Below are 14935 nucleotides of genomic sequence, written 5' to 3'. Positions count from 1 at the left end.
AAAAAAAAAAAACCCCATTAACGAATACTTCAAAGAAAAATATTTGCAATCAAGTATCTGTTTATTTGTCAAAATTATAGCTAATTAAATTGTCGGAATATGTTGACAGTGTCCATAAGTGGAGAAACAAGCGCAATCCTTGAAAAAAGAAAAAAAAAGAAGTGAAATATAGGAATTGGAGGAACAAAATGGGCACCCACTGTGTACACTACACATTCTATGATCTTGAAATGTTATAAGACAAGTGATAGTATGACGCCCCCTCTTTGACCCACACCCCCTTATGCCCCTATCACAGAACCGTAGATCAACTGTCTCGAAATGCACAAGAAAAGATTTATATTTATGTGTATCTCAAGGCAAATGACCTACAATTTTTTTTTTTTTTGGGGGGGGGGGGGGGGGGGGGGGGTTTAGAAAATCATTACAAATACTATAATTGTGGTCCGACTTCTTCTTTTTATTCAACAATGATAATATCTATCCATATATATCTATTTTTGCAATGATTGAAATTATATTGACTTATGACTCTTAGTGATTTTTCTATGTTATGAGATCTGATAAAATTATTACTTCAGATACTTTCCATATCATGGCTCCAAGAACTCCATTAGTAGGACCCAAGTGTATTTCATGTCAAAAGTTCAAGCCGACATTTTTGAGAAATGCAATGACTTCAATTGTTGTTCCTACTTCCTATTAATAGGAGTCTTCAATTATAGGTGTACACAAATTAAGCTGATTTATAATGATTAATTCAACTAGATATGATTACATTATGTATTTTAAATGTCGTTACTTCACCGCTTATTTTAATTCATATCCTTTAATATATGTCTAAAAGCTACATGACAATTTTTAGGCTCATTGACCCTAAGAGCATTTGCCCCACCTATCGAGGGCTCATTGTCATCAAAGCATTATCCGAAAGTATTTTTTTTCTTAGATTTACAAATAAAAAATCTATATATATGATAATGCCAACCCAAGATGTGTGCTAACTCTTTGGTATTTACATATGAATTGAGGCGGCGTTAGTAAAATATTAGTGTAGCAATAAAATCTCTCTATTTATAATCATCCAGAAGATGTTTAAAAGAATGGTTTTTATTTCCACACGGTAGAGTGGGAATAATCCTTATGACTACACATTATGCCCCATGAAAGTTTCCCAACATGTATTAAGTCAGAAACTACTCAATTTTCAACACACGACCAAAGAAAGCAAATTGACCCTAAGAGCATTTGCCCCACCTATCGGGGCTCATTGTCATCAAAGCATTATCCGAAAGTATTTTTTTTCTTAGATTTTACAAATAAAAAATCTATATATATGATAATGCCAACCCAAGATGTGTGCTAACTCTTTGGTATTTACATATGAATTGAGGCGGCGTTAGTAAAATATTAGTGTAGCAATAAAATCTCTCTATTTATAATCATCCCAGAAGATGTTTAAAGAATGGTTTTTATTTCCACACGGTAGAGTGGGAATAATCCTTATGACTACACATTATGACCCCATGAAAGTTTCCCAACATGTAATTAAGTCAGAAACTACTCAATTTTCAACACATGACCAAAGAAAGCAAACCTTTATTGTTAGTTTTATTTTATATATAACAAAACTCATCGTCAATGCTCAAATCTATTAATATCAATGATCAAGCTGATTTCGATGTGCAACTCTACCAAAAGAGGTGAATCATAGAAGAAGGGTCAGAAGCATGCCATGTATCCTTTTAAGGGATGACATAAAGGTTTCCTTTGCCCACTCAGTAAGCTTGGACTCTTTTGGAACAACAATTCTACTGGGTCCAACACTTTTGGTTTAACGAATCAACTCATAATGATGATAGATACACTATCTAATGATATAATGGACCTCGAGTAGTGGATTGTCCTTCAGATTTTCATTATAGATCTCGAGGAAGATTAAGTATAGTTTTGTACTTCTATCATATGAGTTGACACTCCAAAAATGATGTCTTGATCATCTAGCAAGAGCAAATGATGCCCTGTTTCTCAACCAACTAAACTTAAGAAATGCTAACTTGAAACCAACTTGATTGATGCTTTCTATGGTTTCTTAATCTTGATTGACCCTTTCATTTTTTTTTTTTTTTTTTTCCCTTTCTCTTTGTTGGTGTTGATTAGATTTTCAGGATTGTATGGTTGCACTTACTAACATGCAAACGATTAAATTAATCTCAATTTTATTAGTTTTATCAGATTTTTAATTATAATTATGTACTTTTCTTTTTTGTTATCTATATTTATAGATTTTCGAATCTCTAAGATTGTTTTATGATTGCTTATATAAGATCTTCTTCTTTTTTTCTAACAAAAAAAAAAACCAAGAACTTTTGACTTGATCAAAGATTGTGAACATAAGTTATTAGAATGGAATTCCCAAGTGACTTGGTTCCTTGACCATGTGACACGCTCTTAATTGTCAAAAAAAGTGTTGTTGATTTTCTAACAAAGCTTGGAGCATTGGGCAACGGATTTCTGATAATTGAGGATGCGTCTTATATTCCTCAAGAACTTTCGAGAATATTAAGAAAAGATTGAAGTTGTAATCATTATCATTAAGATCTTATTTTTTCAGGAAAAGACCTTTTTACCCCTATCTTATCAATAATATTAATTATCCACCTACGGGTTGTCTAAGTGGTAAGGGCGAGCATGTGAAGTGTGCGTTAGGCGTACTCCCCAACATTAGTCGTGGTGCGCGCAAGCTGGCCCGAACACTCGATTAGTAAAATAATAATAATAATAATAATAAAAAAGTGCTACCCTCTCCTCAATCTATATGGAGACATGTACCAAGTACACGACAATCAAATAAGTCTTCTTAATGTTTGGCAACATTCGCACTTAAGAAATGTGCTTATAATTATATTACATACACACAAACATTTTTAATTGGATTGGATCAATATTTCTGAAGAGTTAATTGATGAAGACATAAGCTCCAGTCGGTGCAATTGTTTACTGGAACAAATTTGAACCTTAGATTCCACGATGAGATACAAGATCAGTGGTCCCAATTGTCAATTTCATAAGTGGGTCCAATAGAATGTACCACACCCCCATTTTTCAACGATGGTGCTCCCTCCCTTGGGTACGTTCTATAGATGGCCTTATCGACTAGTAAGAGAAGGACAGGTATCTGATCCGTCGTCCATCAAATCAAATCAAACACACACAGTGAGAGAGAGTGACCAAAAGTCCGTATTTACTACTTTTATTTTTCCATAAAGTTATGATCTGAGAATCTCGCACAAATCTTTCAAAATGTAGACACACACGACCTCATTAAATAAAAAATAAAAACTAAAAACTTTTTCTCTCTTTAAGTAGCGAACAAACACTCACCAAACCAATTTGAAACCTCGCAAACCCCCCAAAAATCGCTTATGGGGAGCGCTTTTAAGGTTAAAGAAGTTGTTTTAGTCACACCTTCAGATCCAACACCATCACATGATCTCACTCTCTCATCTCTCGATTCTCAACGCTTCCTCCGCTTCACAATCGAATATCTCCTCGTGTACCGCTGTCGACCCGGTTCGAACCATAACACGCTCGTGGCTTCACTTAAAACCGCACTCGCACGTGTCTTGGTCCCTTATTATCCACTAGCCGGTCGAGTCAGGGCTCAACCTAATGGCTCGAACCTTCAAGTTATTTGTCGAGCCCAAGGTGCGCTATTCATCGAAGCGGTTTCTGATATTTCAATCTCTGAGTTCACTCGAGCTCCACGGTTTTCGACTCAGTGGAGTAATCTCTTGTCCGTCCATGTTCATGATGTTCTATGTGGCGCCGCACCACTTGTAGTCCAGCTGACTTGGCTAGCTAATGGTGACGTGGCAATTGGTGTAGGGATTAGTCATTGTATCTGTGACGGAATTGGAAGCGCTGAGTTTCTTAACTCATTCGCTGATTTAGCTACTGGGCGAAGACAACTCGCTGATTTTAAACCCAAACCGGTTTGGGAGCGTCACCTACTCGATCCAAAACCAATGGGTCGATTTAACAATCGGTCCGTTGCACACCCAGAGTTCAACCAAGTCCAGGATCTCTCTGGGTTCGTCTCCCGGTTCGACAGTGAATCGTTGTCTCCAACTTCTGTTACGTTCGATCGAAGATCACTGACCGAGTTGAAAACCATTGCTTCGTCAACGAGTCGACCCAGTGGGTCATCATACACGTCGTTCGAGGTGCTCTCTGCACACGTGTGGAGGTGTTGGGCTCGATCATTAGAGTTGGCTCCAACACAAATTTTGCGGATTCACTTTAGCGTCAACATCCGAACCCGAATTAAGCCGAGTCTACCTGACGGGTTTTACGGAAACGGGTTTGTACTCGGGTGCGCACAAACGAGTGTTAAGGAACTATCAGATAAAGGATTGGGTTTCGCTGCTGGGCTGGTGAGGAAAGCAAAAGAGCGAGTTGGGGATGAGTACGTGAGATCGGTGGCTGAAGCGGTGAGTGAATCGAGAGCGTGTCCTGACTCGGTGGGCGTGTTGATAGTGTCGCAATGGTCAAGACTTGGGTTAGATAGGGTTGACTTTGGGATGGGAAAAGCAGTCCATGTGGGGCCCATTTGTAGTGATAGGTACTGTTTGTTTTTGCCAGTTTTCGAGCAGAAAGAGGGAGTGAAGGTGATGGTGGCGGTGCCAAAGAGCGCCGTCGTAAAGTACGAATATTTGCTAAGAAGCCCCTGCTCTTGATTTTATTTTGTTCTCTGGTACAATGGGTTGACTTGACTGTTGCATTTAATTTGACAGTTTGACTTTTTCTGACCGATTCTGCTCAGATTCCAATTCCGATACGGTAAAGAGACAGAGATCTTTGTTTATAATTTTAAAAGAAGAGAATTTGAATTTGATGTGATAGTTCTTCCGGCATGTGCAAACGCACATGTATGAAAAAAAATATATTAAGATTTATATTTTATATTTTATATTTAATTTAATAATTATTGAAGAATTTAACCAGTGTTTTAAAGATTGGATCCAAAGGTGGCCCAATCAGAATTCTTTAATCAAATGGATTTGATTAGTGAACCACCGGTATTTATAAAATCTCTTGTTTTTTTTTTCAAAATAAATGAAGGTATATATATATATATAATATATATATATATATATGGGTCCCGTTCGGCACCCTAAGTTTTACCACACACTTTAACAAACGCGTTTTGTCTTACATGGGTTAGAAGTTTCGGAATGAGCTGATTTTGGTGAGGATGATCTCTATGGTGAGGAGATCATCCTCACCAAAAATCAGCTCATTCCAAAACTTCTAACCCCATCAAAATTGATTTACAAAAAATGGACGGTCCACGATTTTTCAACGTGTAAACATGGGGTTAAACATTTCGGAATGGGCTGAGTTTTGGGGAGGATGATCTTCTAATCATAGAGATCATCCTCACTAAAAATCAGCTCATTCCAAAACTTCTAACCCATGTAGGACAGAAAACGTTTGTTAAAGTGTGTGGTAAAACTTAGGGTGCTGAACATTTCCCTATATATATATATATATATGGGTCAGGTTCAAACGACAACCATTTCAACACACATATAGACAACGTGTTTTGTCTTATATGGGAAAAAATGTTTGGAATGGGCTGATTTTTTGTGAGGATGATCTCTGTGGTGAGGAGATCATCTTTGCCAAAAATCAGCTCATTATGAAACTTCTAGACTGTCCAATTTTTGTAAATCAATTTTGATGGGGTTACAAGTTTTGGAATGGGATGATTTTTTGCCAGGATGATCCCCTCATCACAGAGATCATCCTCACAAAAAATCAGCCCATTCCAAACATTTTTGCCCATATAAGACAAACATGTTGTCTATTGTTGCACTTTTATTACAAAAACTCCCCTTGGAGTTCTGACAACTCCAAGGGAACCTTGCTTTATGAAGTTCACTAGAGCGGGATCCACATCATAAATTTCTAATTTTTTATAGTTAATTTGTTACTTAACATACCTTGGAGTGGATTCTAACCACATTAATTTTTTGTGTTCAAAAACATGATCTGATGAACAAGATCATAAAGGACAAAATCTAAGAACAAAAAAAAAAAAAAATTGAAAAAAAAAATTAATTTCACTGTTGCATTTAAATTTTAAATTTGAAGTTTGATATCCATCCATTTTCAACATCTACTATCAAGATCAAATATTTTTTTTTCTTTTAAATTTTTTTTTTCTGTCGAATCTAAGTTTTTACATGCAATCTAGAAGTATGTGTTGTTAGATTGCTAATTTGATTGTCCATGTGAGCCCAATGACTCTTAGTAAGATTTGAAATCTTACTAAATAAGTCATAGTAGCATGATTCATAAAGCAACACTTGTGCAAGTAACAAACTTGATAAAGTAGGAGGGTTTTTGTAATAAAATTGCAACATATAGGTCTACCCGGTAAATCTCTCATAGAAAAATCATAAAAAAATCATAATCCTAATTAAATTATAATTGACCTTATTACCCCTTATTCAAATTAATAATTATATAAAGAGGAAAGAATTAAATTGAGATTCTTTTTTAATAAGATAGAGTCATTTTCAAATAATGTCACGTATCCACCTTGGACTGCGTGTTGATAGTACGAATGAACAATTCAGATGGAAGATGATTTTATCCCTTCACAATAGCTATAGACACTAGTGGATCCATAATTATATTTTTAATATGAAATTTATTGAATAAAATTTGCTTATCTTTTTAAATTTTGTCAATTATAAATTGTAAAAGATGCCTTTTTCAAAACGGAGAGTAAGTGGAGATAGAATAGTAAATAAATGACACATAACAAAATAAAATTGATATTTAAATATATTATTTATGTCACGCTCTAGAAGCATTCTATACCCTAAGATATTTAAGAACTTAGTGCTTCCTCATTCCTACCCTCGCGCCCGCTCCATGTTTTAGTCACTAAGACCATGATCCTACCAATTTGGCAAAATGTTGGTGTAACAGTCGGTCTGATTTTTTTTAAACATTTGTTTTAAATAGATAAATCTAATATCACATCATAGTTAAAGCTTTAATATATATAGGATTGGTACATTTGTTATTTAAAATATTTATTTGGACCCTTTTTGAGTTTGCTTCATCCTATCTCATTATTTCATTAAAAATTAAAATGATATTTGTATAATTTCCACGAATTAACTTTGTAGCCCTAGCCTTACTAAGTTAGTAAGAATATCACCCTTACTAAGGGATCTTGCGCTCACCTCTTGGCATCCCAAAACATGAGCCATGCTTCCAAATGTGATGTTGGATTTCTGATGTGGTAAGCCACTTGAGAAAACAACCCTTAGTAAGACTCAAAATCTTACTATGTCAATAAGGAAAAGGGTTTAACTTAACTTTATACTTTTGTCTCATTAGCAACTCTATTCCATTTGACAAAAAAGATCTTAATAATTTGTAAGCTTAAATGTAATGTAGGGTCACATTCGAAGGGAAGAGGATCCTCTCCAATCCCTTCTTCCTATAGCTTTTGTCCTATAATTCACAAAATATCACATTGAAAATGTAGACGCTCTAATTTGAACGGGCTCCCATGCAAAAACGTCAAAAAAAAAAAAACGTTAAAATGAAAATGGGCTTAAAAGCTCATACCTTTAAAAAAAGTTTGTTTTATTTTAAATAATGGCCTAGAACTAACCCCAATCCTACACATATCCTAATCTAATCAAATTCAACCCAACCCCTAAGTCCATTGGACCTGAACCAATCATAAATCTAACCCAACCCAAATCATTACCCAATCTCCAACCCAACCTAAGATCATACCCATAATCACCACAAAAATTCATAATCATAAAAAATGACACATGTCACCCCTAAAACCAACCTCCCAAAAGAAATATTCTTATCACCCCATCACTATTCCCACATCATACTACATGCTACTATCTAACCTCATCACATTTTTCTCAAAAAACTTTACAAGTTATCTCCATACCCTTCACACCATTTCTCTTTAATCAACTCACTTAATACACACTCTCATATCTCTTTAGCCATGTGTCACCATCTCCTCTGGCTTCTCAAAATATCAACACCTACTCCCCTTACACAACTATTCTTCTAATCAAAATCAATTCCTCTCAATCCTACCTAACACTCAGCCCATATGGGTTGAAAGATCCAACTCATTTGAAACAACTCACTTACACAATTTTTTACATATACCTTCCTCTATCCTGAAATTTCATACACCCTCACTCATAAGTCTCATGCCATTTTCCACTAGTTCACATTTTACCCTTAAAAGTTATCTCAAAACTCTTCAAAAACCCTCATCAGCCTTTGAAAAACTAATGCTTGAACACCCCCCCCCTCATGTCATCTCCCTCAACACTCTCACCTCACCTACTCTCAATTTAAAATCTCTACTCACCTCTCTCTCTCTCTCTCTCTCTCTCTCTCTCTCTCTCTCTCTCTAGATCTTTTATCCTTATACCATCCATTATTTAACTCCAATTTTTACAAATAAATCCAAAGAAATCAAGGCTCTTTCATTGAAGATCAAGAAAAAAAATCGAGAGAAACAAATCAAGTTTTAAGGTAGGATGTAATAGGGATAATGTAATTCCCCTTATCCCCGCTCTATCTTCTTTTTCTCCCTTCTTCTTTAAGGTTTTTTTGTGTGTCAAAAATATAATTTTAAGGCAAAATTTTGGGATCTCCATCTTTCAATGAGGAGACCCTCATTTTATATGCCAAAATTAAGGTCTATTCATATAAGGACATAAACAAAAAGTTTTTTATTAAATTTTACTTCTTTATTTTATTTTTATCAAAATGGCTATATTTATAAGGTTACCATCTAAGATGGAGAGGGAGGGGTGCCTAATACCTTCCCCAACCTTTAACCGAATCCCTTACCTAGATCTCTAAGCATTTTAGTTTCATTATCCAAAGCTTGGAGTCACACTAATTGCTTAAAAAAATGAATTTTTTTAAATATTAATTAGGGGACCATTCACACCATTTTCTAAAAAAGAATAGTGACAACTCCAAACCAATGTAACATTTGAAGTTCACTTGATGAATTTCTCATGTCTACAAAAAAGAAATACCAACTTAGTCCTTTTGTACCCATGATTAATATCGGATTTGATATATATATATATATATATAGGGAAATGTTCAGCACCCTAAGTTTTACCACACACTTTAACAAACGTTTTTTGTCCTACATGGGTTATAAGTTTTGGAATGGCTGATTTTTGGTGAGAATGATCTCTATGATTAGAAGATCATCTTCCCCAAAAATCAGCCCATTCCGAAATGTTTAGCCCTATGTTTACACGTTGAAAAATTGTGGACCGTCCATTTTTTGTAAACCATTTTTGATGGGGTTAGAAGTTTTGGAATGAGCTGATTTTTGGTGAGGATGATCTCCTCACCATAGAGATCATCCTCACCAAAAATCAGCTCATTCCGAAACTTCTAACCCATGTAAGACAAAACGCGTTTGTTAAAGTGTGTGGTAAAACTTAGGGTGCCGAACGGGACCCATATATATATATATATATATATATATATATATATATATATATATATATATATATGGGAGCGGTTCGGCAGCCCTAAAGTTTGCCAAGTTTTATGCCAAACATTTTTTGTAAATCACTTTTGATGGGGTTAGAAGTTTTGAAATATATTGATTTTTTGTGAGGATGATCTCTATAGTGAAGAGATCATCCTCACAAAAAATCAGCTCATTTTAAAACTTCTAATAGTTTACAAGTTGAAGAATAGTGGACCATCCAATTTTTGTAAATCACTTTTGATGGGGTTAGAAGTTTTGGAATAGGCTGATTTTTGGTGAGGATGATCTCCTCATCATAGAGATCATCCTCACAAAAAATCAGCTCATTCCAAAGCTTCTAACCCATATTTTGAAAACTGTTTGGCATCAAACTTGGCAAACTTTAGGGCTGCCGAACCGTCCCTTTTATCTATATATATATATATATATATAGGGAAATGTTCAGCACCAAACATTTTGGCAAAACATTTTTCAAAACATGGGTTAGAAGTTTTGGAATTGGCTAATTTTTTGTGAGGATGATTTCTACAGTGAGGAGATCATCATCACTAAGAATCAGTCCATTCCAAAACTTCTAACTCCATCAAAAATGGTTTACAAAAATGGACGGTCCAAAAATATTCAACTTGTAAACATGGGGCTAGAAGTTTTGGAATGGGCTGATTTTTGGTGAGGATGATCTCCTCACCGTAGAGATCATCATCACCAAAAATCAGCCCATTCTAAAACTTTTAACCAATGTAGGACAAAAATGATTGGCTAAAATGTTGGCCAAAATGTTAACGGGACCTATATATATATATATATATATATATATATATATATATATATATATATATATATATATATATATATATATATAGGGTCCCGTTCGCCACCCTTAGTTTTACCACACACTTTAACAAACGCGTTTTGTCTTACATGGGTTAGAAGTTTCGGAATGAGCTGATTTTTGGTGAGGATGATCTCTATGGTGAGGAGATCATCCTCACCAAAAATCAGCTCATTCCAAAACTTCTAACCCCATCAAAAATGATTTACAAAAAATGGACGGTCCACGATTTTTCAACGTGTAAACATGGGGCTAAACATTTCGGAATGGGCTGATTTTGGGGGAGGATGATCTTCTAATCATAGAGATCATCCTCACCAAAAATCAGCCCATTCCAAAACTTCTAACCCATGTAGGACAAAAAACGTTTGTTAAAGTGTGTGGTAAAACTTAGGGTGCTGAACATTTCCCATATATATATATATATATATATATATGGGAAATGTTCAGCACTCTAAGTTTTACCACACACTTTAACAAACGTTTTTTGTCTTACATGGGTTAGAAGTTTTGGAATGGGCTGATTTTTGGTGAGGATGATCTCTATGATTAGAAGATCATCCTCCCCAAAAATCAGCCCATTCCGAAATGTTTAGCCCCATGTTTACAAGTTGAAAAATCGTGGACCGTCCATTTTTTGTAAATCATTTTTGATGGGGTTAGAAGTTTTGGAATGAGCTGATTTTTGGTGAGGATGATCTCCTCACCATAGAGATCATCCTCACCAAAAATCAGCCCATTCCGAAACTTCTAACCCATGTAGGACAAAACGCGTTTGTTAAAGTGTGTGGTAAAACTTAGGGTGCCGAACGGGACCCTATATATATATATATGGGGGGCGTTCAATGGCCAACTTTTTAGCAAACTTTTTGGCAAAACATTTTTCAAAACATGAGTTAGAGGTTTTGGAATGGGCTGATTTTTGGTGAGGATGATCTCTACGGTGAGGAGATTATCATCACCAAAAATCAGCACATTCCAAAATTTCTAACCCCATCAAAAACAGTTTACAAAAAGTGGACGGTTCACAATTTTTCAGCTTGTAAGCATGGGTTAGAAGTTTTGGAATGGGCTGATTTTTGGTGAGGATGATCTCCTCACCGTAGAGATCATCCTCACCAAAAATCAGCCCATTCCAAAACCTCTAACCCATGTTTTGAAAAATGTTTTGCCAAAAAGTTTGCTAAAAAGTTTGCCCTTGAACGCTACCCTATATATATATATATAGGGTCCCGTTCCTCACCCTAAGCTTTACCCTACACTTTAGCAAACGTGTTTTGTCCTACATGAGTTAGAAGTTTTGGAATAGGTTGATTTTTGGTGAGGATGATCTCTATGGTGAGGAGATCATCCTCACCAAAATTCAGCTCATTCCAAAACTTCTAACCCCATCAAAAATGGTTTACAAAAAATGGACGGTCCACGATTTTTCAACATGTAAACATGGGGCTAAAATTTTTGGAATGGACTGATTTTTGGTGAGGATGATCTTCTAATCATAGAGATCATCCTCACCAAAAATCAGCTCATTCCAAAACTTCTAACCCATGTAGGACAAAACACGTTTGTTAAAGTGTAGGGTAAAACTTAGGGTGTTGAACATTTCCCATATATATATATATATAAATTTATTTTTGCTCAAATCAAGTGTTTAAAAATGGACCGTCACCGAACTCCTAAATTTTAACAATTGAATGAAACTATCTAAATGATGTGGCACACCCTCAACCCTTGAAAAGAGCTGCATGAAAATGGTCTATAGAGGATACACTCTCTTGAGGAAGAACATTTTGATTCAAGGGTGGAGCAAAGATTTTCTTGGAGTGGGGGAAACTATAGTTGATAAATAAGATTGAAGAATTTGAAGATGAATTGTTTTGGTGAGAAAATTCAAGGATTTTTTTATTAGAGGTTGAAGAAATGGCATTTAGATCATTTCTCATTATTCTATCAAATAAGACTCAAGTCAAGGGGGCAATGTCATCAGTTTAAAAAATAGATACGGTGATTTCAAATATTGGCTAAAACGCCTTCATGCCTCTGTGACCTCGATTTTCTCCAATAGGCTAATGCAAAATGACCTCAAAACCTTCTCCTTCAATTTAAAATAAACAACCATTTGATTTCTCTCCCAAAATCATGCATCTTCAACATCTTGGATAAAATACTTTACCAGTCTTTAATAACATGACTAATTCACTTTAACCTTCAAACCTTACAAATAAGATAGGATTTTTGAAGTAGAAGATGAGATTTTTTTTGTTTTTTAAAGAAAATTATTAATCTCTTTACAAAAAGATTAAGATGAGGTTCAAAATGATGGATTGAAGATGATGTTAAATAAATTAAAAGTAATTTTCTATAAAAATTGGGGAGTTTGAAAATGACTAATTTTTTGACAAAAATGAGTGGTTGTACTCATTGGTTGAAGACGAGGGTATTTACTTTATTTTTGAAATGTAGAATAGAAAAAGAAGGTGAATGGGGCCTTGTGAGTCTCTAGCTTGAAAACATAGGAGTAACTTCAATATTCACCCAAATTACAGAAACGTCCAAATCTTGAGAAGATATGTCATTGATTTGAAAGTCAAAGTGCGTCAAAAGTTTATTGAAAATTTGAGGGGACTTTCAAGGAAAAAATGGGCATGTCATTGGTTGGAAGACAAAGATGGTATCTTAAAAGGGTCATGATAATCTGATATACCCATGTGGCATATTCAATTGACACCCCGACATGACATGTTCGAGAACTGTAGATCTGCACTCCAAAGAATATAGAACTGCACTTTTTTTTTTATAGGGAAGCACAGTTCTATAATGCGGGGAGTACAGATCTATTGTTCCAAACATGTCACGTCAAGGGTTTCGATTGAATATGCCACATGAGTAAGTCATATTATCACGATTCATCTCAAAATAAACCAAATAGAGGAATTTCTAAGGAATCTAAAAAATTGAAAGAGGGAAGGGGGGAAATGCAAAAAAATTCAGATGTGGAGGAAAACATGGGGTAAGATCGGGAGGTCCTTGTAATTTTTAAAAATTCTCACTGGGGCCAGTGCCTCCAATGTAAATCTGCACTTGTTTTGATTTCAACTCCCTAATATATCGCTCACTATCATTATAATGTGAATGATTTAGATAACGGTTTAAAAAAAAAAAAAAATTAAATAAAAAATCTGATTTTGTATCATAGTAAATAATTTAATACATTACAAGGTTTTTTTTTTAATTTTAACAAATTAACTTTGCAATAGACCCTCATCTAATAATAATAATAATGAAGATTAAAAGGATATTTTCTAACTTCAACAAATTAGCTTATATGACTATTGGGAGTTGTCCATTTGCACTTTTGTTAGTTATGAAAAAACCTATAGTAATTAGCAAGTTTTAATGTATTGTGTTATCAAATTTTGGTACCAAATGCTCCCCCTTCTCTCAGTATAATAGTAAAGACAAGCCTTTTATTGTCATATTATTTAAAAGAACAAAATCATTGGGATATAAGTAACCTGGCCCAGATCCGACCCAATCGTGTTTGTTTAATTGTTTTTTTTTTTTTTAATGGAATACGAATTCATTGAAAATCTTATCGTGGGAAAATAAAAACCATGAAAAAGTGAGTTCCACTATTTGATTGCACCTTGAAAAATATCAAAAAGGGAGTAGATTTTAGTATAATTTTAACAATCAATTTTTGCACATACCAACCATCCTGTACGTGTACAACAATTAAATATAATCACTTTATATGGATGAGCATTTAAAAATTTGAAAGTATGACTTGAAGAGCAAATCTAATCACCCTTACCATCACAACTTAACGAAGTTAGACCAAACCAAATTGCAAATCTCGAATCACCTAAAAAAAATGCACTTAGTGAAGGTTAGAAACTCAACTGAGTTATTTGGCTATACTTAATGGGTCCTGTTCAGCAACAAACATTTTGGCAAAACATTTCTCAAAACATGGGTTAGAGGTTTTGGAATGGGATGATTTTTGGTGAGGATGATCTCTACGGTGAGGAGATCATCCTCACCAAAAATCAGCCCATTCCAAAACTTCTAACCCCAGTTTACAAATTGAAAAATCGTGGACCGTCCTTCCTTGTAAACCATTTTTGATGGGGTTAGAAGTTTTGAAATGGGCTGATTTTTAGTGATGATGATCTCCTCACTGTAAGGATCATCCTCACCAAAAATCAGCCCATTCCAAAACCTCTAACCCATGTTTTGAAAAATGTTTTGCCAAAATGTTTGTTGCTGAGCAGTTCCCATACTTAATATTTTGGGTGAAGAACAAAAATTTTCAAATTTTATTTATTTTAAAATACTAAAAACTATTTCTTTTTAATATTTATATATTTAATTTATTTGTATTTGACTCATTCAAATTGCTGACTGGAATTGACTGGATGGACAACTGAGCCAAGTTCAATTTTAAAACTATGATATTTAGTTTTGTAATAAGCAATGGGAAATTATTTTCTGGTGGAATGAAA

General features: G+C 34.7%; 1 protein-coding gene across 1 annotated transcript; it reads left to right on the top strand.

Annotated features, from left to right (window-relative positions):
• The first annotated feature begins 3327 nt into the window (after window positions 1-3327).
• Window positions 3328-4813, top strand: LOC147386348 (HXXXD-type acyl-transferase family protein). Its single transcript, XM_086422021.1, has one exon. It carries the CDS (start codon window positions 3426-3428, stop codon window positions 4737-4739), a length of 1314 nt encoding a protein of 437 aa, XP_086278147.1. The 5' UTR covers window positions 3328-3425; the 3' UTR covers window positions 4740-4813.
• The last annotated feature ends 10122 nt before the right edge of the window (window positions 4814-14935 follow it).

Source organism: Akebia trifoliata, chromosome 14 (genome assembly GCF_017979445.1).
Source record: "Akebia trifoliata isolate Shusen 1 chromosome 14, ASM1797944v1, whole genome shotgun sequence".
NCBI classification, from domain to species: domain Eukaryota; kingdom Viridiplantae; phylum Streptophyta; class Magnoliopsida; order Ranunculales; family Lardizabalaceae; genus Akebia; species Akebia trifoliata.
Note: the sequence above shows the minus strand (reverse complement) of the source record. Positions and strands in the feature narration are given on the sequence as shown.

Coding starts and splice junctions, on each gene's coding strand:
- LOC147386348 (XM_086422021.1), top strand. CDS start 3,426: ATGGGGAGCGCTTTTAAGGTTAAAGAAGTTGTTTTAGTCACACCTTCA.